The following is a 27,242-nucleotide window of genomic DNA, read 5'->3' on the forward strand; positions in this document are numbered from 1 at the left end:
GTTTCAGCTCTTTCTCTCTCTCTCTCCTTCTCTTTCTTTTTACTTTTCTTCCCTAAAATTAGAATCTGGGAGAAGGTGAGTGGGGGGAATCTCCACATTTCAATTTTGAGCAGTTAAAACAATTAGCACCAGATAGGAGGACTGTCCAAAGGTAAGTAAATTGACAACGATGCTAGCATGACAACTGGCACTATAAAAATGAGGAGTTTGCCAGTATGCTCATTTTATTTTTCCTCATAAACTGTAAACAAGCATGTAAATCAGTGTCATATGGGCAAGGCTGAGCTAACAGGAAGGCAGGGAACTTTTAATGATACATTTAACAGAAATAGATGGTCAATAGCAAAAAAAAAAGGCCCCAGCTGGGTGCATTTTCCCTCTGTGAATCAATCTCACTTTTGGTTCTGTAGTCTAAACAGAGATGAAGACGATTTGTGGAAGTTATGTCCTTGAATATGCCCTATATTGCAGAAACAATAAACAAATATGGATGCTTCTGTAACTGCCCAAAGAAAATTCCAGTCTAGTGACTTAAATACAAAGAGAAATATCACCTACTTGTATCCAGAATTGTTACAGGAACAAAATCATTGTCAATAATAAAAATCACAAGCGATTTTATTTATGGAAAGAACTATGTATTTGTATCAATTTTTTTTCACTTAACCTCTGTGAGCAGGCACAGTTATACACACATAAATCTCAAATTTCATGACTGTGTCTGTTTATACATGTAAATAAGTTTACATTTTTCTGTGTGTGTATATATACATGCACCCGGAGTGGAAAATCTCTGTTATGGTATTTATGGATACAATTGTGGACTGAGGGTCTAGCCTGGCAACACAGGATATGCAAAATCAGAACAGGAACAGCCTCCTTGAAAACTCTGTCTACTACAGGATCCCATTTTGACTGACTTGAGCAGATAAAAGGCCAAGCACAGTGAGATAGAATGCAAGTGACATAATATTTTAAGAGATTAGAATTTCTTTTTCAGTTCTAGTTTTAACAAATCTCTTAGAGGTAATTTGCCCTATGAAAGGAAACTACCTAATTATACAAAGGAGTACTACTGTAAAATAACATACACATAGCAACAGGGGAAAATATCACTAGCAAGATGCTGTTTTCATCACCCACTTTTAGAGTATACACTACCCTCTTAAAAATCCCTGTATTTCATAATTAATGTGCTTTTAGCTTGACTAAAACTGCGTTAGTTTTGAACTTTGCTTTGGCAAGTACATATATTATTAGACTTTTTCATCAGTCTAAATCAATTAACAGAAATTTGATTTCAATCGACAGGATAAAAGGAAGGTAATATTCAGGTTCATTTTTGATTGTGATGATACATCTCACATATGGCCTTAAGTACAGAAAACAGTACTCAGAGGGAATCCAACAAAAAGAGAATTGCCTGAGGCAAACTAACCACATGAGTTCCCCTGATTGGTTAGTGCTATCATTAGTGCCACTGCTGTTTAAGAACTACACATGGACAGGACAGGGTGACAGCTAAGACTTTAAAGCCTATGTATTTTTCAAACAGCTTTTCAAACTGTTTTTCATGACAGAATTTTTTTTCAGCTCTATCATTAACTGCTGACAAGCTGACAGAATAAATACTTCAGCCTTTCAGAAACCATCTAACAATCTTTTTTTTTCACCCCCTCCCCTTATTTTTGATGTGGGGGGAGGAGAGGAAGAAGGAAGAAAGAAAGGAGATGAAGATATGAGTTTCTTACAGTCTTACCTCATCAGTTTGGGTGAGGAGTTGGGTGAATTTCGCATGCCTCCATTTCGCTGCTTTTTTTTGGGTGATAGTGTCGACGGCTGCTCATCTTCAACTGGAAATATAAGGAACTCATGAGATTAAGTACTGCTCTGAGTGCAATATGAAATACAAGTGAAATAGCAAAGAACACACACTCTATGTCCATTCACGCACTGATACTTCATCCCAACAGTAATAAAAATCAAATACATGTTAGTCGAAGAGATTGGTTTGAAGGAGAAGCAGAGAAGAATACCAGGGTTTTGAACATAGGTGTTCAAATTGGTTTCATACTTCAAAAACAAAGGCGGGGGGACCACATTCGGGTTATTCTTAGAGTTATTATCAGTTAATCTGCGCTACAGAAAAATAGAATTAGTGCTCTGCTGTATTCCCAGACAGATAAAGTACTATTTGCAATATCAACATAACAGCTGCCAGCCTGCTCTTGCTAATGAACTAGACACCAGTTGGTTCTCGCTCCTCACATGCCAAACAACAGAGTCTTCATGAAGAGATGTAAAATATTCAATGCCTTGATGTTCAATGATTCAGTTAGTCGGGAATGTGAACGCAGCCTGCCATTGTGCAGATCTCCAGCACAAGTCAGACCTCATCTCCCTGCTCTCCTCACAAAACGGAGTTTTAACAGGAGTGAACAGAATGAGGTTGAATGGAAGTGGGGAGACAATACCTGTATAACAGAAGATGCATGTGTTATGCAATCTTTTAATGAGGATGAGGTGCATTTTCAAGGACAGATCAATTTCCAGATATAAAATCACTTACAGTTATGCCAGTCATAAACTACTCTTGGATAACATGTCACAATATGTACTGCTTAAAAGGGTGCAACTTCCTAAGAACTCACCTATAAGAATTAACCACAATCTTTACTGTTTTGAGTTTGTAACTGCACTTGAAAATCTGTATGTAACCTTAACATGTGCTATCAAAGGGAATAAACTCATGCCTGCTTTCTCAGATTCATGCTAATGCTAATTTATTCTGATTATAAAGAAGAAAAAATAAACTCTTTTCCCATCCTACTGTTAACCAAAAAATTAATCAGAAGATAATATAGCTGATGCCTAGGAAGCTTTTACCTTAAAGCTAAAAGGAAAAACAGTAGTAGCAGTAGTAGTAGCTGCTCTGTTTAAAGAGCTTAGTACACGTTAGCAGTTCACAAGCAGAGCTTGAGAAAAAAATACTACTTGCAGCAAGATACATAGGAGAAACAACACAACTGGAATATATGTCACCTGCCCAGACTTATCCGTGCAGAAATGGAGCAATAGCCTTTTGCTATCACCCTCTTCTGACATTATTTTATTACAGACTGCATGCCAGCCTGCCATGTCTGTCTGTCTGCCCAAGCCTGCTATGGAACTTCCTTTTGCCTTGGTCAAGACCAAAGGGGCTGGGCCCTGAAAAGACAGATTTTTCTCCCTTTTAAAGATGATCTGGCATCACCTAGTACAAGGGAGTCACAACCAAAGAAAGCACTGCAAAGAAAAAATGAACAAAAGAACCAAACAAACCTAATCCCAAAATAAATGTGCCAAAGAGTGGTGTAAAAGATCAGACTTAGATCAAAACAATGACTGTCTAATAATGATTTATTCACTATGTTTCTCCTCTTCCTGGGCAGTGTCCCTAAAGACAAAGGAATTTTCTTCTCATCTGACCTTTCTTTTTCCAAATCAAAGTCCTATAGGGTAAATGCTTATTGATGGTTAGTCAAATGCCGTTCTTTGGCTGAGAGAAAAATAAGCCCACAGAAAATTCTCAAAAATACACAAATTGGAATTTTCTTTCTGGGACAGTTTGCACATATTAAACTAGATCACTTCACTATTTAGCTACATGTACCATGAAGTGAACATGCACAGAAATATTTTGTTGGTAATATTTTTGCAGTTCTGATTGCAAAGAAGTGCAAGTCTTTGTGTTTTTCAGAAAACCCTCTTCAAATTATTCTCTTGAAAGTGACCTAATTTTGTTTTAAACTTCTCTATCAAAAAGTTATTTGCGTATTATTCCACACAGCCAATAGGTTTCAAGATATCCACTGTGCTCTCTTCTCCTTTATTAGATATAAATATTCAGTTCCACTGCTTAAAAGATCAAATGAACAAGAACCATGCAAAATCTTTCTTCCAGAAAACAACAAATTATCTATTTTGCTCAAGTAAAAATTCTAAATTTCACTCAAATTAATCTGTTGCCATAGGGTTACAGAATTTTTGCCCAGAGATGCAGTATGGCACCACAAGTGTATTGATACACAATTTTAGCAGCTCAAGGAAGATACACAGTCATCAGGACCATGGGCAAAAATCTTACAGTAACAAAAGTTAACTGTAGATAATATTATAACCAGAAATATTTCTCTGAACAAGAGAAAACAATATTAAAAATTAGTATTTTCCAGGTTTTCAACTATCTAATGAGACTCCTGTCTGATCCTTTCAAATTCTGAAAGTTAATACAATAAGGATGTTTGTGTACTCTATGGTCCAACACTTTTGTTCTCCAGTGCTGCCAGGTGACGCTAACCTGCCACCCAATTAAAATCAAAGTCCACTAGTAATCATCCAAAAAACCAACTTCTACAAGTACATTTCTAGTCTGCACTTATTATTGGAACTGAATCTGCAATAAATAAGCTTCCTTTTGGGATATGTGCTCATCATATTCATACTATGTTACTATCACCAGTTGCCTGGGAAGCCCAAGGTGGACATGGCTCACTAGTTAATACCCGTTAGCAAAGCCTTCTGAGGGATCTCAATGTGTTGCTTAACCAAGAAAGACATTTATTCTCATTGTAGCAATGAAAGAAGGCAGGGCATCTGCAGTTTAGCAACACAGCTCCATAAGAATAGGGGAAGGGAACACCTGAAGTTGAAATATGTGAATAGTATCTAATGGACACTCTTAACTATGGTTTGGTTCCCAAAAATGTCACAATGGTAACTCACAACTAGTTTCTTAGTAGTAAGTAGGATATAAAATATATTAAATTATTATCCTTCAGGTACTTCTGTCAATTTCCTGCCTGTTTAAAGAAGCAGATCTAGAAAACATTTTAGTAAAGTTATTAAATATTTTAGTTTCATGGGTTCTGTGTCTGCATTAATTTAAAAGGGAGTCTTAAATTTGCTTGTTCTTATGAAAGACAAACATATTTGAATAATGGGACTGTGACATATGACAACTCAATTCTGATATTGTATGTTTGCTTTTATTATTGAGTCCCCATTTTTCACGTCTTTACAAGATCTGCATTAACTACAGCCATATTATGTTATGCAGACTTTTTTTACTGCTTGCATGAAAATTGGAAATACGTTCAATAATTGAACACAGGGTTTTACAGCTTTAGAACTCAATTCAGCCTCTGAGTTCTAATAACATTCAAGAGCTTCTTTGCACATCCCTAAGTATAACACTTATTGTACTGCTGTAGCAACCCAGAGCTCACTTGTCTAATAACAGTTTTGCAGTTCAGGAAGACTCAGTGGTAAAAAAATGTCAGGCAAGTCTAATGAGGCTTCAGATACTCAGTTTTATGCTGGAGTTTAATTTAAAGTTACACTGATTCTTTAACATGTTTGCTTATTCTTGAGTAAAGAGTGTTCATTATTTCAATGACATAACCTCCAGACAATGTTCCATGAATTGGTTTAAGATGTGCTGGTAATTTTAACAGCCTTAATGTGGAGTTGAACATCTGTAAAAACATATTACTTGACTTTTATCCTCATTTCATTTTTAAAGAAAAACAAAGGGAAAGTCTTTCAAAACAACAGACAAGTTCATAACTTTTTTCTTTGTTATTTTCTAACTATTTTTAAAACAACACTTTCCTTGACTGCCTCTCCCAGGTCACTAGCTGAACTAGTTTACAGATACTTTTTTAGACACCAAAAAGAGCTGAAATCTGAAATAACATCTATTTACTGAACTGGGATATCTGACAAGTTCATTCTGCCTAGCATGTAAATGCTTCAAAGCAATTAAATCCTTTGAAAGGTAAAGCACAAACCACCCAGAAACATTAGTTAACTAGCTTTCTTGATTAACTTATTAATCACCACATCTGGAGAAACCCGCATCTGTAAGCACTTTAGAGAGCATTAGTAATGTCATAGTCATTGAAAACAGACTGCAAAACCATGCACAAACCATTCTGTGTTGCCTTATGCATCCAGCTACTGGGCTACCTACGGAGATCTTGGTTCACCCCCGGCTTTTGGGAATGGTAGCGGTATTTTACAGGCAAGCTGAGTGCCCTTTGCAATCTACAGTAGGTAGATTTTCCTTGTTCAACAGAGCTCAGTAAGTTAAGGTGCAGCAGCGAGGGGTTGTTGGGTAGGAAGAGGCTCCCTTTACGGTTATTAACAAGTGGAACAGGTTCCGGGATTCCTTCAGTGGACTTGGCATCAATCAATGCATTAGTAGTTGCATTCTTGAATTGATATGAACATTTTGGGTAACTTGATCTAGCTGCATTCTTTACTTCTAAATAATAAGAAAAAATTTAAATTAATTTCTTTGTATTACAAATTATTTCAAACCACAGGCATGAATCAATTTTGATATTATGTGGAAATACAGACATTAAAGCTTAAAGTATCAGTTCCAACAGCAGAAATAAAGGTTTATACCTGCAGCTTTCTTACGTTGTTTTTTTAGTTTTTTCCCCCTCTAAAAATGACTCTTTATAAAAGAATACTTATAAAAGGATTATTCAACAATATTATCAGCTTTAAGCAATAATCCCATCCTAGGGTAAGTATGCCTGAGGTAATACTTATTCCCCCATGTTGATAAGGGCTTTGAGATTTACTATCTGTGGAGGATGTTTATTTCTTTGAAACTACTGAAAATGACAGGGGAGGTAAAGCACTCTGCTGCTATTAAAATAAATAAGGAATCATAGAAAACATAAGGTCACCACTTCAAAATTGTGCAAGCATACTTATGGAACTAAACTGATTTTAAAGAACCCACATAAAAGTTGTTGAGTATTCAACAGTGCTTCATACTGTAAATTTCAGGAGGTCATATATAGTACCTCTGAAAAGAAAGTTAAGAAATTCAATTTTCTAAATATGGATTTAGTATAAAACTGTGATTCTTTGTCTTCCACTGATAATGTATCAAGGCTATTTAAATACCAACCCCTCCCTAATAATACCTCTAACAAATGGCACCCTCAGTAAAAACCAACAACAAACGTTTTTCTGGTAAAAATACACAATAAAGGTCTTGTCCTAATGCTTGTTTCATTCTGAATGAGTATAGCATAGAGGAGAAGGTACATAACTGAGCCACTAAGACATTATATTTGGTTATGTATAATGAAGTAAGAAGTTTAGGCAGGAGTAGTTGGTGGACCGATAAAATTGCAGCATTATTTCCATGTTTCAATTGCCTTAAAGATTCAATGGAGAACACTGAGCAGAGTGTAGAGGCAAAATATTTGAGGAGGTCAGCACGTTTTTTTGGGATCTTTGTTTAGTTTACCACCAGCTAGAAACACCATCTGGTAACAGGAAAGAGAAGAAAATAGCCTTCCCATGCTTGCCATTTTTCTTCAAGCACAAAATCTGTCTCTCTCCAGGAAAAGCTAAATGTATAGGAATTACAAGAGTCATTTGAAGGTACTTTTTAACAAGGTTGAACTGGTTGGTGACAAAGCACCCATTCCAATTCAGTGACCTTTTGATGGCTTGCTACTATTCTGACTGAGGTAGATAGAAAAATTAGTGAGAAAAGAACTAGAGTCTAATTTACAATGTTATTCTGGCTTTTACTAATAGAAGTAACATTTGAAAAATAATAATAATAATAATGCCTACTCACCAGAGTTCACATATATTTTAAATGATCAGAGGAGAGCATATATCTTTGATTAGTAATACTGCCACAAAAATAAAATATACTGTATAAAATATTGAATACACTACTTGAAAATTATCAATTTTACCTCAGAATTACTGAGTTTCTTATCAAATTTTGTACTTCTACTTTTGATTTTCCTCCAAGTAAAATAATTTTCAGATGATAAAATATATCTGCAGATATCTATCTCCCTACACATGTCACTGGTCAGGCATGTATTTGAAGGCCTTGATATGCATCAACTCAGTTCTATTTTTAAAGTAGTGCAGATAGTAATATTGGAAATAATCTTTAAAAATCCACATCCTGTATCAAAGTAGCTTCACATGCAATGGAAAAAGACCAGAATCTATTAAGTTTATCGACCCTCCAATCAAGTTGTTTAAGAAATACCATAATCTTTTTACAGTCTCTTCTAGAGCTCAAAAGTGATGGTTTCAGATACCAGACCTGAGTATTAAGCACTAACCTTCCACAGCAGTACATGTCTTATGGCATATTGCACGCAGCCAAATTCAAGCTTTCCCAAGATTTTGTGCTTGCAGTGGCACAGCATGTGTCAGAACTTGTCTTTTGGTATGGCTTCATATCTGGAGCTTGGCACCACATTTAATAGCACCACACAACCTTGCTCAGCAGGAAGGCAGACCGAGCTGCTTGAAACCTAAGCTACTTCCAACAGTGTGGACAGGTACTGTTAGTGAGCATGGGCATAAGTTGCCAATTTTTGGGGATCAAATTATTCTAGATTTAAAAGTTCTAACTACTGGTTTCATCTCATGACTTCTAGCTTCCTGCCTCAGACAAGAGCTCAGATCAAAGTGGAAAAAGTCCCACAGCAGATTGGTGATGAAATTCTTTGTACATATGACAACTTACTTTCTTATGCCAATAGTTTATGGTTCACGTCTTTTTACTCAATCTTCAAAAGTAAGGATTACAGAATAATATCTAAATGACCTCTCTTTGGTAGAGATAATCATCCTTTTCTCCATTCCTTCTAAAATTACATATATTTTTTACCACAGAAGAGTAAAGCCAGTTACTCAGTGTAAATAGCCAGTCAAGCTGTAGGTGCACTTTGTGCCACACACATGGGGGCTGTGAGGATACACCCCGAACAAGCACAGAGCTTCTGGATTAAGTAGTACTGTACAACTGGGTGAGAAACACAGCCCAACTTCAGCAGATACAGACCACAGTGTGCAGAACATAAACCACTTACGGAGCATCCCCCTGTTCAGCAAAGACAGTTGATTTTCATTAATAATTTCTTTAAAATCCTATTGGGTTCTTGCACTATTATGTAGGCTGATTTCCACAGAAAACATATTTGGGAAACAAAGATTGCTCTTAATTATACAGCACTAAATACATCCTTACATATTGTCACTGCTTCACTAGGTCTGGCAATCAAGCTGTCTGGTTTGGGGTAATTTGTCGTGCCACTGTGCAACATCAAATCACAACCTCCAAATCTAGGGTTCCCTTCTAAGTCTGGGATGAGTTTAGCACCACCAAGTCTACTAAAACAGGACTATTCTTCTAGTCATAGTTAGATTAATTTCTTCTTATGTAGTATGACATATGACCTTATTTCCAAAGCAAACGGTCACAGGCCTGCATTGTTTATGCTGCCAAAGTTCCTTAGAACTGTTCAGTACAATGTCATGTATCCATAAGGCATTATTATTACCTAAGACTATTTTGAGAGCCATTTTGAGAGCAAATTATAAACTACTTTTTGGAATGGCAACAGGATAAGGAACCGGATAAAAGTAGAGTAAGGATAAGAAATTCCATTTTAAGTAGTATTTTCTAATTGCACCCTGGGTGAACACTTCCTACTTTTAATAAGTGCTGTACAGAATTTGCCCAAGAAGCCTGTCACCATTAGAGAGATAAAAAATAATATGTATAAAATGTGATCTATTAATGTGATTGTAAAGGTATTTTGAAGTTGCATATATTCCTATTCCTTACCCCCACCCTCAGGACCTCCCTTTCAAGCTCAATGAATATACACTTGCCTACAGACTGCGTTAGGGAATCATGCCTGTTTCTATTTCTATACATTTTATTTATTATAATGAAGATAATTTGAATTGCAATCTGCAACTCCCTGAACATTTTTAAAACAACAAATGTAGTTAAAGTAATGCCTGTGGCAATCTCTATTTATTCCTTGTGAGCATACACTTGCCATAACTTAAAACTGGGCTGAGCTTTAATTTAAATGTAACAAGGCAGAATACCAGTACAGTGCTTTCAACAAAATGGCTGAAACTGGCTTCAGCATGATTTGCCTGGAAGGGAAGATGAAAATGTGTTTTAACGGAGAAAAAATATCCTGACCAAAACCAGACATTCTAAACAACCACCACTGATACCCAGTGCTCCTTTCCTCCCCCATCTCTATCAGCTGCTAGGCTTTCAGCACTGTTTTTCGCCAGACACTAGCACAGTGTTTTCCTTCATAGTCAGCCATCAGCCAGAGCTGTCACTTGCAGATACTTCATTTTTGTTTCAGTCTAATTCATACTGCACCCCCTTAATCTCTGTAGCGAGTAATGCCATGTCACTCTGAAGATATGTCAGATCCAGCACTAGAAATACAGAGGGTGTTTCTAACAGTTAAACTATCTTGGTTTGAAGAAATATTTTATTTGTTCCCCCAACTTAACTGATGTCTTTCTCCTGAACAGCTTCCAAGCTGACCTCCAAAGGAGCAGTCACCACTCTGCAACCTGGCTCAGCTTTCATGGGGTGGGGGGATGAAGAGAATCTGCAGCCCTCTATTACTAATCAATATGTTTATTGAGCTTTTGGCTACCAGAGATCTTTTGATGGGAGTGACAGTGAGCATGACTTGCCTCATTCAATGACAAGCTTGTTTAGACTTTTTGCTACCTACCACTTTGTGAATCAGGCAACTGAAAATACCCACAGCAATTCCTCCAAACTGTCAGCTATTGCTGTGATTCCACCCAGCACCCCCTGTACAAGACAACAGATTAACCATTAGGCTAGATATGTTGAAAATATACAGCTTCAACCTTTCCCCAGCTAGCTCAGAGCGATGTATAGATGATTATTTCAACCGTCAGCTGCCGCATAGACTTAAACCCCTGCACAATAACTCCTGGATTCATCTGCCCCTTGTCAAACTTGCACAGCTTTAGTTTGAGCATACATAGTGTGGCAGTTTCACTGCGGATCTAGAATAATCCAGACGGCTGCTGTCTCTTTGTTAACAGGAAGCTAAACTGATGAGTTTGTAATGCATTTCTTATCAAAGGTAGCTTCAAAAAAGAAAATGTGCCAAATCAGTTGGGGTTGGAAGTTAGCATAGTATTGAAATATGATTTAATCAAAATATTTCTTATTTGTTGGGGGGAAAAAACACCCCACATTATTCATCCTCTAAAAATCATTTTATGCCAATGAACCATTTATTTTGCAAATTTACTTGATTTTTTTTGTGGCAACAGATGCAATGAAATCATTGACTAGAAACTACAATATAATGGTGCTTGATGAGATACAAGAATGTTAATTTTAGAATCTGCGGAGCAGCGTTTGCTTGGTGTCTGAAATGGTAATTCCAATGAAATAGGATTGCTGCTTTTGTTTCCACGTGCATTGCAAACTCAGGGAAATGCATTTCATCCTGTTTTCTTCATACAAAAATATACCCTGCTTATCTCTACACACTAGCACCATTAGAAAAGCAGGTGAGGCTGACTTCTAGTTGCAGTTTGTGCCACTTGAAGTAGATAAAACATCAAGATCCAAAAATGTCAAGAACGCATCATCAGAACATTTTGCAAATACTGAATGGTCCTTACATGAGACACTCTCTTTGAAATTGCAGATCAAGAAATATTTCTTTTCTTTTCTACCCTCTTTTTGTCCCATGCTTGCACCTTTTAGCTAAAGGCACATAAAATTTCAAAACAAATGCATTGTGTCTACTACTTTTTTCTTTTTTCCTTTTTTTTTTCTATTAACATCCAATACTTAAATTTTGTTTAATAATACATGGTCTTTCAGTCTTAATTCTTCTCCCACATAAAGAACTGAAACTCAGCCATGGATATATTCCTCATCTTTGCTTTTCCTTGAATGCTGTAAAAAAGACAGTTAATAGCAATCGTGGAATCTTGCCATGTCGGATCCTGTTATTAATTTAAGATGGCTGCTCTGATAGTCAGTGAAATCAATAAAAACTTTAAGTTCCTCATCTTTTAGAGTAACTTGTATATAGAATGAAAAATAGACTACAAAAGAGTTTGGAAACCCAGAAAGCATACAACTTGAAAATTTGGTCTGGCGTACAGGTTTACACTATTTGTACTTATTTTTAAGGGTCGAGCAACTCCCTAAGGTTACCAGAGAAATGTGATTTTTTTTCTTTGCTCCTCCAGTTTAATTCAAGAACATAACTTTTATGAATACTGTGTCAATTATCATCACTTCTCTGTTACTATGACTTCAGCAAGCAAAAAAGTGGTTTAAGACTGTCCAAACTGTGATTGATCCAAAGTCCGCTAACATCAGAGAAAACATTCACGCTGACTTCAGTGGACTTTAGATCAGGAGCTGTTCATACCTCATGTATACATGCTGTTAGAATTGAGAAGCAAGCCTTTCCCATATACACAGCATTTTATACACACTGGAGTGTGCGATTTTGAGGAGAGAGGCTTCTGATTTCATGGATCTGGTTTCTTGTTCCAATAGAGAGGTATATAGACAATAGGACACGATTTGTACATAACAAACATCTTCTCTTTCCCCTGCCAAGTTTGCAGAGTAGAAAAAAAGCTATTTCAATTCCTAATCAAATCCTAATTTATATTTAGACTAAGTCATAGGTCCACTGAACCTTGAACATCTTTTCTAAGTCAAATTTTAGTATTCCCTCATATATTTTTCTTGATTTTTAGTCTTCATTCTCCATTGCCTTTTCAAATTATGATTCACTCTGTAATTGTTTATTCAAGTCATTATACTATTATAGGAAAGCTGTCAAAAGAAAAGTTAAAAAAAAAGCAAAGCAGCAGTGGACTTTTTTTCCCTCCTGTTCACTCCCTCCTGTTTGTCCAAGTGACTTCTCCACACACCATATCCATACAGAATACTATTTGGACAACATTTGTTTGGGGAAAGGGCGAAGAAATTGAGAGATGTGCCTAAACTGTAGAACTTAGAACCTGGTCTGTTTTCAAAGGGGTCAGTTTTCCAGAAAAATATCAGAGTGAAGGCAATTGACTTTGTCTTTTGAGAGTGCACTTCAGAGAATAAGGAAAGTCAAAGATTCTCATCAGCATGGCAGGTGTAAATATGCTGAGTTAAAATTTCAATTATGTTACTTCATTATAACAAGGTGTTCTGCTCTGAACACAGAGGAGGAGCTACAGAAAACGTTACCCCATGTATCAAAAAAAAACCTATTCAGACCCTGTGTTTCCTACCAAGTCACAAGCAGCTATGAACTACAGTTTTGGAGCTCCAGCTGTTGTCTCTAGCAAAGCAAAGTACAAAAGGATTGCTCAAAGCCACATGTTAACATTTTAACAGACTGATGATCCCATGGCTACAACCAGAGCACTGGGAATCTCCTGGCTGGGATTTAGTTTTACCACTGATCTTGGGTTACACAGCCTTGGGTGGCTCACTTGCAGTCAATTCTATTTTAAAGGATTTTCTTACTCATATATCTTGCTAGATCTCAAGTGACCAAATAATCTGAAATCGTGGCTGTTAATCTCTAATTTTCTCAGATCCAGCAGGTGTAAGACTGTGATGTAGCTATTTCTGTTTGAAAAGTACATTTGGAATACATTCCATAAAAATATACTATATTCATATGTGATAAGAGTGTATTGTTATTAGTGTTTGGTGGTTTGTTTGGTTTTTAATTAGACACAAAAGTGTGCCTCTAACACTGAATAACTGTAACATCAGTTTTATTTCTGTTTTTATTTTCCTTCCTTACAAAAATAGTGTCAATTAAAGGACACTAATTTCCTTATGAGCAGCCCTTTGACAGTTCCCCAAGGCATGACACGTAAAGCCAAAAGGCACATCTTTGGGACATTCTTTAGGAGTAGCAACACAGAGCAAATTGTTATGTTCTGTGCATTGTCATAGACCATCCTTGTTTCGATGCACAGCAACCCAAAGTGTGCTGTCCTTTGTCCTATTGCCTCAAAGAGGATTTTGACACCAGCTACGAGGGACACAGAGCAACAACTTGCAACACTAGCAAGGGCACACTGTAGTTATGCAGTTCTGCTAAACTTAGGAGGAATCTGTCTTGTTTTTACAAAGGTAAGGAAGTTTCCCCTTTGTGACCAAACACACTCACAATCTGATCAGTCACTGCAGAAAAGTGAAGTTCTATTCGTGGACAAAAAATAAGCTACTATTAAAAAAAAATCTAAATTTGAAAGGCCACTCATCATTGTGCCTATGATCACTTTACTGTTTACACTCCCTCAGCTCCATTAAATTCAGAGAAAAATATACAATGCCTTGAAGAAACTAAGAGGAAAAGCAAGCACAGGAGTCCTTGGTGATTGCTCTGCTCCTTGGGATTAGAAATCTTGTATTTACAGCATAGACTGTGTTTGTCAGGAAGAGTATTTCAGTGCACAGAAAAGCAGTATTTCCATGCCTTTGGAGCAGGACTCCACAAATTTCAGCTCAGTCTCGCTGCAACTGTTTCCTTCCTGTGAACACTGGGAAATGTAGATTTCATCCTGCAGAAACCTATTTAGGATTATTACTTATGTTTTCCATTTAGAAGTGCCAATTTATCTTAACATCTTAAAAATATATTTTTTCAGGGTAATTCCAAGCTGCGTATCTTAAAGTTTCAAACTGAAATTAAATTTCATCTACCTTGCTCATTACAAGAAGACAGACTAGGTCCCTGCCAATACCACAATGAAATAAAGATTTTCCTACACTTCTTATAAATCCAGGTGATTGTATTCCTAGATTCTAAGATTTTCTGTATTTTTTTTTCAATTCTTCCTCTGCTTCCCCATGACTTGCCTTACTTTTGAAAACACACTTGAGAGGATTTGGCTGAGGCTGTTTCTTTTTTTAACTTGGTGGTTAATGTCTGACCAATAAATTGGGGTTTCATTCATATCTTTTTACTCTGTAAAATTTGATACCATTGAATTTCTTTTGGCTTGTGTTTATCTTTGAAAAAAAAAAGGGTGCAGAAATGTCTGTGTCTCTGAACAAGAGGAACTGAAATATTAACATTTAACTCTGGCTTTCTTATCTTTAGTCATACTCAGTTTTCACCCACATCAGTGGAAAAACTTCTATTTACTACATTTTCATAGGATCAGGCTCAGTGATCCCCAGTATTCTTTCAGAGTTAGCTGTAATATTCCTCTGGGATGGAGATGTTCACACTACTGTTACTTGTGTGGCCATCATATCATTTCATATGTAAAGTACAAATGCTATGCCTATTTACACAGACACAGGTTCTAGAGACAAGTGCTTACACTGTAAACACCTTCATGGAAAAAATGTAAACTATTTAAAAGAGCCATCTGAAATATTTTTTTTTTAAATTGTTTCCTTAGCAAAGCAATACATAATGAAGTTCTTGCAGGCTTCTCAGCCACTACTGATTTGTAAGCCAGCACCACCACCTGCTGGTTACAGGGAGTTTCGAGACCCAGTGCTGTTCTGTCTTCAAATCCACTGCTCCAATACAGAGCAGTATTTCAGCTGTTCTTATACACAGAAATGTTGTTACCAGAAGAGATTTTTAGCAGATTGTTTGCAATTTAACAGTACTCTATTAGCTGAATCATGACTTTCATAAAAAGAAGAAATGTTAAAAAAGAAATTATTTTGCCTATAGTACTGTAAGTCACAGGGTAAACATTAAAATTAATCAAATAGATTGAACCTGTTTTATTAAAAGGCTATTGTCACACATGCAGGTTTTATTACTTACAGATACACAGTTAAATACTCTTTATAACACTAAGAAATGAGTATTTTTTTCTAAGTGATCCCTACTTCAGTGTATTCCACAACGTACTCCATTCTTGTGAAGCTTTTTGTCTTGCTCTGAACAAATGCATCTATAAAACCAATACCACTTGTTAAATCTACTGATATAAACACAACCAAGATATAAAGAACTAGGATTAAATCTATAAAACAATAGCAGAAGTAGTGATATCAAAAATGGATATGGAATATAATCAATTGCTATGGAAATTTAGGGAAGTATAGTACATAATTTCCAGGTCAATACTGGCAAAAAAAAAAAAAAAAAGGAAGTAAAAGAGCACAATAATAACAAAAAACCCCAAAACTATCTCTGCAAAAGGCTCACAGCAGACTGGCTGAAACCGATTGCTGTGGGAAGCAAGGGCTGGCAATCCACCCCATAAGGGTGGAAAATAAAGCATAAGCTAAGAAACCCAGTGATGACAACTAATAACAATGTTACTTACATGATCATTTTGATTTCTAATAGAAGCAATACTCAAAAAGGTGGATGTATATAGCAAGGATCACATTTTTCAAACACAACTTGAATCAGCTTAAAATACCTCCACGTAAAATAAAAGAAAATACTGTAATGAAATCTCTCTGATAATTTCCCTATTACTAAAAAATCCTACTTCACTGATAAGATTGAAATGTCTGCAGCAGCTAGGGTTCAAGTCTTCTGAAGTACTGTGGGAGGGGAAAGCATGCCATATCCATTCACTTCATGTAAGACCAACTATAATGGCACAAAATTAAGCAGACTAGTAACAGGGAAAGAAAGCAAATAATACCGAATCTACCTAACTAATCTAATACCCACGTTTAAAAAGCCCCCCAAATTACATGTGTTTTGTCCTTTTAGTTTTTACTTTGATACTTAAGGTACAGGGAGATGCCAGCCTTGCTTCTTTCATGACAAGGATCGGAACGATCACAATCCATGATGAGGAACAGCTTGAGAAAGAAAGTTCATCAAAGCCAACTGCATTGTGCTTGGTACTTCTGGATTCATTAAGCAAACCTGGATGAGAATATAGGCATCACCAAAGAATGAGAAGGGAGCCCAACAGAGCACCCTCAGTGCTCACACACTGCAGTGAATCAAGAGGAGAGGAAAAAAGGCAATGGAGAATTTTGGAGAGAGGATTGTCAAGGTATTGAATCAGCAGGTTTCTTAGTTGTGTGATTTTGGAACACTTGATGTGCTCAGCACAAAAATCATTCCCACACTATGAGTATAAAATTAAATAGAGGTGATGTCCATTTTCAAAGTAGGTAGCATGACAAGGAAGAGAGAAGACTGATAAAATTAAAAAATAAAAAAATAAAAAAAATTAAAAAATAAAATAAAAAAAAAATTAAAAAAAGGAAATAAGATTCTGCAGGCAACCACTGAACTGCCAGGATTTCTGCTGTATTATCACAACAAATTCACAATAAACTGTACAATCACCTGGAGCTGAGGAACTCTCTCCAACAAAGAAAGAATTGATACATAAAATTTCATAAGATTTACAGGTCAGTTACTACCCTAAAAGAAACTACATCAAACACAAATGCCACAGGATGCCAATATATTTGGAAATACTGTTGCTGCCAGATGTTTTGAGAGTCAGATACTGAAAGCATCCAGAAATCCTACGCTCAGGGGACACTGACAGCTGTCAAGAAAGTCATCTTCCAAAATCAAATTGCTTGGAGCTTTACCTCTGAGGGTTTTATTTTGTCCCGTTTGAGAAGAAAGAAGAGGGCACATAAAAGACTCATATGCTAAAGGCAGATTAAAACCAAATGCCTATTTTGACATATTTTATATTCCTCATGGGCAGAACTCAAGGATACTGTTGAGGAAATCTGTGAGACACAAGGGACAATTTCAGGATGTTTCCTGAGCAGTATGTGGGGCTTGAGTATTGAGGCCAAATGTACAAACTTAAAGATATGATTCTGGCATGCCCTCATGCTACCATTTAAAATGCTATACAAGAATATTGCTATTTAGCTATGGAAGTACCAGTAAAACTGTGGATGAATGAACTGCAGCATTCACAGACTCAATCAGCCAATCAAAAAACCGTTTAAAGTTTGATCAGCTGCTAGACAAGCTAACACTAGAAATCCTGAATCCAAAAACAGAGTAGGCCCTTTCATTGAAGTAGGAGATAGTATTTTCAAGCATTATTCACAGAAACCAGAAAGGCAGAAAGTTCTCCACAGATCATGCTTTAATAAAAAACTACCTACGGTAGTGGTAATAGGGGAGATCTGAAACAAAAATTTAAATAATCCTATGCTTGAAAGAGGCAAATTCAGGCATAGGGAGTTCTAAGAACGCCATAACCATAGGATAATATCATACTGAAGTGCAGACAGGGCACAGAATTCATACTTCATAAATTAACATGCAGAAGGATCTGGTGTCAGTGAGTTAGAAGAATGTCAATCCCCGCTCTTACAGAATTTCACACTGATGTAAGATGAGTCTAGTCCAGACTATGTGATTGGATTCTTGGCTTGAGTCTTCCCTGGCACTGCAAATTGTTTGTTTACTTACTGCTCTTCCAAACATAACCAAGGGCTTCTGCTGAGTCACAGAACTCTCCAAAGTGTGAGATGCCTGAACGCTGGACTCCTTGTATGGAAGGATCCTGACAAATAGTGAGGATCACATTACTGACTCCAGGCTCTGCAATTTTTACACCATGATTATCACTACAGAATTTTTGCTGAGACTGACATCTGTCCCAGCCCTACTGTCTTCTCATCTTTTATCCTTTGTCTGAAGGAAAAAATCAGTAAGGTATATCGTGTTACTCAGCGCAGGGAGACCCTTGAATATAAATAATCAAAATATATTTAATTATTCATATATGTATTTATCTATTTATTTATTTTTCCCTGAATAACTTCTATACAACACAAGTTTTGGTGGAAAAAAAAATCCATCTCTTAAGAACTATTGAAAAATTTAGATCTTTTGTAAATGAAAACTGATTTAATTCTTTGCAGAATTTTGTTCATAAAATTAAACAAAAACTATACTTTCATGTCTCAATTTATACAAAACATCATTTCCCAAAAATTAAAATTTAACATCAGTAGAACTCTTAAAATGTGCAACCTCACACAACAGGGAAAAATACTTTTTTTCTGTGGAACACCAAAAGCTCAAACACTCTTAGTATCAAGAGTTTGCCAACTATGTTTTACACATTGGAAAGCTTATTGGCTTTGTTCAGAACCAAGAAAAAAACAGTGTTTCTTGTCAAAAACAAGACAAGATACAAGAATGGTTAGGAGTCCATTATTGATGAGAAATATCAGCAGGTCAACGAAATATTTGGGAAACATGTCCCATATGTTGGAAAAGACAGTATGTAGTGGAAGCCAGAAAAGTGCATCCTGCCTATTCAGCAGTGCATCTCACTTCTTCTCATCCTTCTGCTGTCTCATTGTGTGAATTATAGTCATTTTCATACCCTGCAATTCTAATTAAATACTGTATCACTTCCTTGCCGCCACCCATCCTGTGATTGACTGATCACAGAGAATCTGGCAAGTCCTTGCATGATCTGGTAGATCAGGAATAATTCTAATAGAGGTAAAGCATGAATAAAAGAAAAAAAGTATCTTTGGACAAATGTCTGCTAAGGAAATATGCTGTCAGTTTGCACCTATGGATTTACCACATATTGCTCATGGAACAGGAATAAGCATCATTCATTAGGCTCAAAACTTGCAATTGTTTTTATTCTCTTCAAGAAGAATCTTTGTCCTATCTGCCAACAAAACTTTACCAGCTAGGCAAACATTTATCTTGACCTATAAATTACTGTGCATGTGTCAAGCTGCTATTTTTCCTTAATGACCAACCCCATAAGGGATCACCTGAGAGAAGTGGGGTTAGTTTTAGACTAAACTATGTCCATTTTTAGACAGCACACCTGCCGGTTCCTCCGGGCAAGAGTTTGCTCAAAAACAGAGCCTCCATTTCCTGTTGCCAGTGTTCCTCTATAGCACAGGGTGATGTAAAATCTCTCTCCACACTGTGAGACATGATGTGTCAGGGAACATAGGGCACCATGGAGTGAGAGAGTGGAGACAATGTCAGGAACATGGGAACGGAGAAAGGAACATGCGTAGTGCAAGAAAAATCCTTGATGCAAGAACAAACAAAGGAAATTGCATGACAAAGATCAAAGATGCAATGAATTTTTGGATTTCCTTCAGCAGTTCCTCATAGTAAACAAGGTCTGCATTCTAATTGAAGTTCAGAAGCACCTAAAAGCTTCAGATTATGCAAAAAAAATGGCAGGAGAGATACTTCTCTACTGATGCAGATAAACTCAAGTTACTCCTGCCCTCTCATATAGTATACCCTTTCTAAAACTCTCTAAATTAGACAGCAGCAAGACAGTTATGGTAATTTCCCCACACCTTCTTTCTGTCTTGTACCCCATTTCATTCTCCTCTTGCTCTTGCTGTGGATCTACACACTTAAGCAAAGATCAGAAAATCTGAATATTGGCCTCCAAAGGCGAATACCTATGTCATAAGGACATTCAGGCTTATATTTAGGACTTCAAAATGTAAAGATCTCAAAGCACTTCTCAGCACAAAATGTAATCCAGTATAATAGATTGACAAGGCAGTATTTTCATTCTTTGAGAGGAAGAACAACAATAGTCATGTAGAAAGTCAGTGGCACAGTCAAGATTAGGATCTTTGCCTTGTGGCACTTTTGTTTCCCATTTGCCTAGGTAAAATTTCCAGTCAAACTGAAATGCACACAGGAGTGTTTGACCAGATAACACTGGACACATCTTACACAGTAATAATGCCTTCTCCACCCTTCCTTTCGAGAACATTTGTGCTGTGCTAACAAGATCTGATCAGTATCAGTGAAGCATGTCTGTGAGGTAGCACACATTATGCTTCCTAAAATCTTTGATAACAAGTGAATCACAGAATTACAGCATTCAATATAAGGAAAGATATATCACTGTATAATTTAAGAAGATGCTAAAAGAAGCTGATGAATAGTCTCAAACAGTGAAAGGATGACTAAACTTTAACCTATTTTAACTCACATACTGAAATAAATGTATTTATGATTTCTTAAAAATAAATTAAAATTTTTCCTCATGTGTTGTGTCCAACCCTCTCCTGTCTACTATAACCTCAACCAAAGACACAACACAGCATGAGCGCTTCTCTTGTGGCACTTCAAGAAACACATATGGAGTTATATGACAACAATCTCCTCTTTTCATGCAGAACATAAATAATTCACGAGGCTGTCTTTTCTGGCATACACAAATACTTCAGAAGGTTCTAGGTACTCAGTAGAACATACAAAGACCAAGAAAAATTGTCATGAAAGTTGCTTCTGACTTCCAGCCTTCGGGCTGATCCACTCTCCTGGACCTACACTGATCCTAGTAAAATCTGAAGAACTCTTGCTCTAATTCAACAGATTTTCCTAGCCTAGACAAGAAATAAGTTGGCTGCCTCTGCTTCCAGTTCTGAGCCACATAGTATTTATATTAGTGACTGCTAATGTCTCTACAAAACTGATTAAAGGTATGCACATATTAAATATGCTAGGGATCTCATGGAATAACCAGATGATGGATCTACTGATTTTTTTTCCATATTTCTCCTGTTTTTTAGAATGCATCAAAAGCAAAAACACTGCTATACATAAAGCAAAGGCTTTCATTCTAGGGAGGTTTACACTAAATTAAATTCCACTTTTTATGGTGAAACTATATTGTAGTATGTTGTATACTTCATTGAGAACCTCCTTCTATATATTACAATAGCTCCAGATTACATGAAATGTGTAAGATATAAGACAGAAGATTTCTTTTTCTCCCAATCTGAGGGGAAATATTCCAAGTTGGTGAACATGTATTTTCCTTGGATTATAAAAGGAGCCAAAGAATAATGACATAAAAGAAAATATGTTATAACAAGAGTATGATATGTACAGGATTTACATATCAAAATTTTTGGTTTTGAAATAATTGGAAAAGAACATGAATTACAACATATCATAGTGTCTCTGTGATTAGCATGAGCTGACAGTTTTCTGTTGTTGTTGTTTCAGTATTAATTTGAGACCTTGCCTAATAACATCTACACAAACTAGCTAAGAGTTGGAACGGCAATCAATTTGGGGGACCTACCCTGAAAAATGGCACTAACAACTTCCCAGCATCAACGAGCTTCTCAATCCTGCAGCTGTTTTAAAAAGCTTCCTCCCAAAGGCACATTTAGAACTAAATTAAATGCAACTTTGACTTAATTAACGTTTTAAATGATAATGAATACAATATAGATTCATAGAAGGCATTTACATTGCGTTATAAAACTGATAAAAATTTAATAACTCTTTGTTAATAAGTTATGTCGCTCCCGACACATAAAGCCTAAGGCAGTCAATGCTGTAGTCTAGGGTCTAATCCAGGTTCCTAATGCAGGTGGTATAAGGAGGCAGGAGACTGACTTGACACTTGACATTTGCTCTAAGCCTGCTCTGGATCAAGCCACTGCTTGCTCATAAATACTTTACTTCATATAGTAAAGGTCAGAATTTGGGCTCAAGGCAGGGCTATGACAGAAATGCTCAAGCTGAAACCGAGCCAGCTCTGGCATCTGTCGCTTGAAATAGCTCGAAAGCAGTAGAGAAGGAGACCTAACCGGCCAGCATCTGTCCCACACCAAGGAGGTAACAGGAAGAATCTGCTGCCTGGTGGTAAGAAACTGTCATGGTGAGTTTCATGACAACCAGCCACACTCAGGAACTAAAAATGCAAACATAATTTCCATGTCACCTTGCATAAGACCCTCTGCTAAATTCACTCCACAGGATGCAGACAGCATCCTCTCCTAGCTTGTACCCATAAAAGCAAGCCACTCACCAGTCCTTTCCTGTGACCCTGGCAAGAATCACCACTCAACATAAAGGCCTAAAGGAATTAAATACAGACTTCTTGATCTTTCCTTCCCCCACTATCCCAATTCTTCAAAGGTTTCACTGCTAAACTTAGCAGTGCCTCCTCCCCATGGTGATGTGAGAGTTCATCTCCTTGTTACAGACATCACAAGTTGGGCAGAGCTCACTCTCATCAACACAGGCGTATATGCTGCATCATAAAACCCGAAAAAGTGCATGCCTCATTATTTACATTATCTAGCAATGAGCCAGACTGTCTCATTTTTACCATTATACCTTCTGAGAATAGGTTAGTTTGGAGCAATCGTTCTGGTTTTTTTCTAATACTGCATTTCTGCATCTTGGTATTCACCTATATGCTCATACCATGCCCAAAAGAAGCTTAAATAATTTAGCAGCACTTAGGTTCTATTAAAGTACAGAACAATAACAATAATTTTTTTGTCTTAGAGCCTAACTGCACAGTTGAAGTCACCTATTGCAAAATACCTATTGTTTCATGTCACTTGTCCTCCCTTTGTAATTAATGTTGTCTCTTCAGTTTTTGAAGAGGAAACACAAAAGTCACAGTGCATTCATATATGTGAAGAAAGTGATGCAACAGATAACTGGAGTCTCATGTGGGCATACACCAGCCCATTCTGATCACTGCTTCTATCTGACTTTCATCACTACAGACAGAAGTCCAGTTAGATCAGGGAGGGGATCACCTGGAGGGCTAGATGTCAGGAGGGCAAGAAAGGCAGACAAAGGGTTGGCTCAGCAAAACCACTGTTCCAGCAACCCATTCTTGAATGCTAGTTAAGACTGTGATTGCAATCATTGAGTCAATTCATCCCATCTTCTTTAGTGGAAACACCTGCATGCATCTTTGGGTGATTGCCACAAGGAGAAGAAGATGCAAAGAAAGTACATTATGCAGAATTGCAGATTGCCTGAAAGTAGAAGAGTAATTTCCAGTCCCAGTAAAGCAGATCTCATAGTGTCTGGCTTCTGATTTGCCAGTACCAGGCTATGGAGCTGGCTGCAGACATGGAGATGTCCAGCACGTACAAACTTTGACTTCATGACAGGGGCTACATCATAGGATCCTCTATAAAATAGCACTGTGGGATTTTTTTTTTCAATTGTTCCATTATCTGGTTTTATAGGCTTTAAAAACCCACTGTCCAGTTTCAGCAATACCAGGTTTCTCAACAGTGGTTCATTCTCAGAAGATGGCTAAGGAAGGTGATTCCCTTCATTCCCCATCAGCCACTGTTAAGATGTATATGCCTGATTTCTTTTCCAGTTGTTCTGGACTTGTATCTTAACTGAGTTATCTAAAATGATATCCTTTCCTAAAAACTGGCAACTAAAATAAACACAGATAGCCATTTTTACATTATTTTCAGTATTTGGAAAGGGGAAACAGTCTTGTAGAGGTATTTAGAAGAAACATCATAGTCATGTCAGTTCTCAGGAATACATCAGTGAAGGCATGGAAACCAACGTAACTGGAGCAAAAATCTGTCACCCTAAAAGGACAATATCTAGAACTAGTTTTACATAAATCAGTATTTCAGCAACAGTTCCTTTCACGGGCTTATTATTTATATTCTCCGTGCCTTTGAATTATCAAGAATTTATCTGGCACTGTCTCATTCTAATGTTCCATTTTCATTAATCTCATTTAAAAAAAAAAAAACCACCAACTTAGACTATACAACATGGTGCTCTCTCATGGTCCAGTATACTGAGGTGGGGTCATTCAACAGAAGTGAAAAACAAACAATCTGATTATAATCACTTGTTTAGGACCTTATGTCATTTAGAAAGGAGAGCATTAGTCCTTCTTCTCCCAATTGTTTTCATTTCCAGGACCCAATAGCTTGTTTATTCCTTCAATCTCTTCTTCGTCAAAACATCAAAAGCATACTACTGGCTCTGTGCAGGACAAAGATGAGACAGTGTAACCACACAGAGGTCAGTGGGTTATATAAAAGAGAAAGGATTTATGCAGCACATGCAAAAGTAAGATTTTCAAAGCAAACAGATCTACTTCCCTCCTGTGGCCACTGCAGAAGTCTCACAGCTCAGAAAAAGTGCGTAGAGGGAGAGAGCAGTGGTACTATCCCACCTTGTCATAATCAGAGCATTACAAATATAATGTAAATGTGATGATATTCATAGGTGGATTGAGCATCTCATAGTCTCTAGCTACCACCAGGTGGTATACACATCCTGTGAAAGGAAACCCATTGTTGCTAAAGGGTGAACAGGAAATTCTAGCACTGAAATTGTCTCCTGACAGGTCCCATACCTGCCCTTCCTGCACCTCAGCTCATGCATGACAGCAACTAGCTCTTCTGGTCTTGGCTACTACAGCACAGCTAGAGAAGTAGCAGGTTAGAACAGCAGAGGATACATCCTCTTTAGAAAGCAGAGGATGCTCTCTTGCATTCTAGGAGAAATAGAGTATGCTGGCTTTTCAGCCAGTATTTCAGGAACCTGGGACTTAATAATTGTCAACTCATTTAGAAAAGTCCAAGCATAGTTATACAACTGCTGAGTTTTAGATACACTGACCAATGTCTGTGTTCATTATGCATCCATCTCCTTGGATAAATCAGTAAATTATATATCATGTCAACTCTCAGCATAGAATTGGGCTTTTTCAGTTGTAAACTCACACAGGCAGAGTCTGAAGTCACAGGTCAGTGAAGAAGCTGGAGCTTTTTTTGGCCTAACTTTCTAAGGTCACATCACCAGTTACAGCTTCAGCACAGTTTACCAACCTTGGTACCCAAAATGTTCACCTAACTTTGCAGAATGTTCCTTAAAGAAGATTCAGCAGCTAACTTTTCTGTTAGCACATGTTTTCTCACATACAAAACATGTGCTGACACTAGAATACTATATGGAATATCTGGCTTTAAACTGGGTCTGGCACCCAGGTAGATACATGCTTTGCTTCTTCCAAAAGTTAAGCTTTTTCCAACTTGTCTTAGCATGGTCTTTCCATGTAAGATGTCTAAGAGTCTGGGCTGAACCCTGAATTCAAAATAGAGTAATAATTATTCTTGTCTTTTGTCTCCAGAGATCCCTGATATCCACCAAAGCAAAAGTCTTCCCATAAAGCTCCTCAGAACTACCAGAGCATGCCAAAGCATGTTCTCTTACAAGCTGAATTAGGTATGTCTGGGCCTAATATCAAGAATATCCTTGAAAACTTATATTCCCATGGCAGTGGGTGCAGCAACAACTTTAGGAAAGGTTTCCTTAAGGAACATGAACTTTTCATGTTCCTGAGAAGCACAGCCATATGGTGACGGAGAAACACAGAAATTAAATGGTTCAGGTTAAGATTCTGTCTGTGTCAATTAATCATTTGAATGGCACCCCCCAAGACTTGGCACAGACCTAAGCAGAAACAGCACACTTGTTAATAACATAATTTCATTGTATAAACCACCCCAGGTTTTTCAGTAGCTAAGTGCCTCTCTTCCCTCTAATTGACTTGAGACTCCAATGCAAAAAATACTTGGACCATTTGCTATTCACGTAGCAATCTACCAAATACAGCTAAACCTGAAAAATGTAGACAAAAAAAAAGACTTAAAATTCTCTTTCCTTATATTTAGAAGAATTATATGTATTTTTTCCAGAAAACAGCCTCTAAACTCAAAAGCTCTTTTAATGTAATTATACTTAATCAAAATATGATTTTCATTTGCTGAAAGTAGAAACAATATAATAACAGAGAGATTCATTCACAGTGGAAAATACACTGCAAGTGTTACTTTCTCTGCAGATTATACAATTAGAAGATTAAATCCTGTGTACACCACTGAATATGTAAATTGATATCTTTTACTCAACATCCAATTTTTAGAAACAGCACTAATTCTTATGAAAACTACTCATTGTTTCCAGAAGCTTCATACAATGGTCTTTGATTATATTTACCTTGGAAAAAAAGCCCACTTTTATAATCAAAAGTTTTAAAAAAAGGAAATAAATAAAGAATGAAGTACATTAAGCAACTGTAGAAGCAAACCAACTCAACTGGGGCACCACGACCAAAGCAAGCCCTGTAATAGTATAATGACCTTTAATGAGTGTCTGGGGAAACAATACAGTCGTAGCATAAAAGACAAAGGGCAAAACCCATCATGGCTCCACTGACACTAATTTAAAATGATTTTCAGAACAACTAAAGAATGTAAGAGAGGTAATCTGATCCACCAATCTGACCTCACTTTGATTCTGGGGCCCTGCTGCTGCCATTTCTAATTGTCAAACACTCTACATTTCACATCTGCTCATATTTAATGAAAAGCTGACTCTGCCCACCATTCTTTGAGCTAACTAGCTCTGTCAAGATGGGCATTGTCCAACCCCTGTGCACTGCAAAGAAAACACACTGATTTCTACTGCAGCCCTGCCAGTGCAACCTTGCGTGCATATATATATATTAATTGGAAAAGAAAGGCTTATGCTGCTTTGCAAAGGGTGTGAATTGGTATTGATTTTTGTACTTATTATTAACAGTCAAAGGTGACT

The 27,242-nt window shown here is 37.0% G+C and overlaps 1 protein-coding gene across 11 annotated transcripts in view; it reads right to left on the reverse strand.

Annotated features, from left to right (window-relative positions):
• KCNMA1 (potassium calcium-activated channel subfamily M alpha 1) overlaps window positions 1–27,242 on the reverse strand; it is a 423,839-nt gene that overhangs the window by 61,165 nt on the left and 335,432 nt on the right. For all 11 annotated transcript variants that reach the window (XM_063405917.1, XM_063405920.1, XM_063405918.1 and 8 more), the window contains one exon: window positions 1,760–1,853. In XM_063405917.1, the coding sequence (XP_063261987.1) occupies window positions 1,760–1,853 (94 nt within the window). The remainder of the gene's footprint in view (window positions 1–1,759; window positions 1,854–27,242) is intronic.

The sequence above is a fragment of the Prinia subflava genome, chromosome 9, assembly GCF_021018805.1.
Source record: "Prinia subflava isolate CZ2003 ecotype Zambia chromosome 9, Cam_Psub_1.2, whole genome shotgun sequence".
Taxonomy (NCBI): Eukaryota; Metazoa; Chordata; class Aves; order Passeriformes; family Cisticolidae; genus Prinia; species Prinia subflava.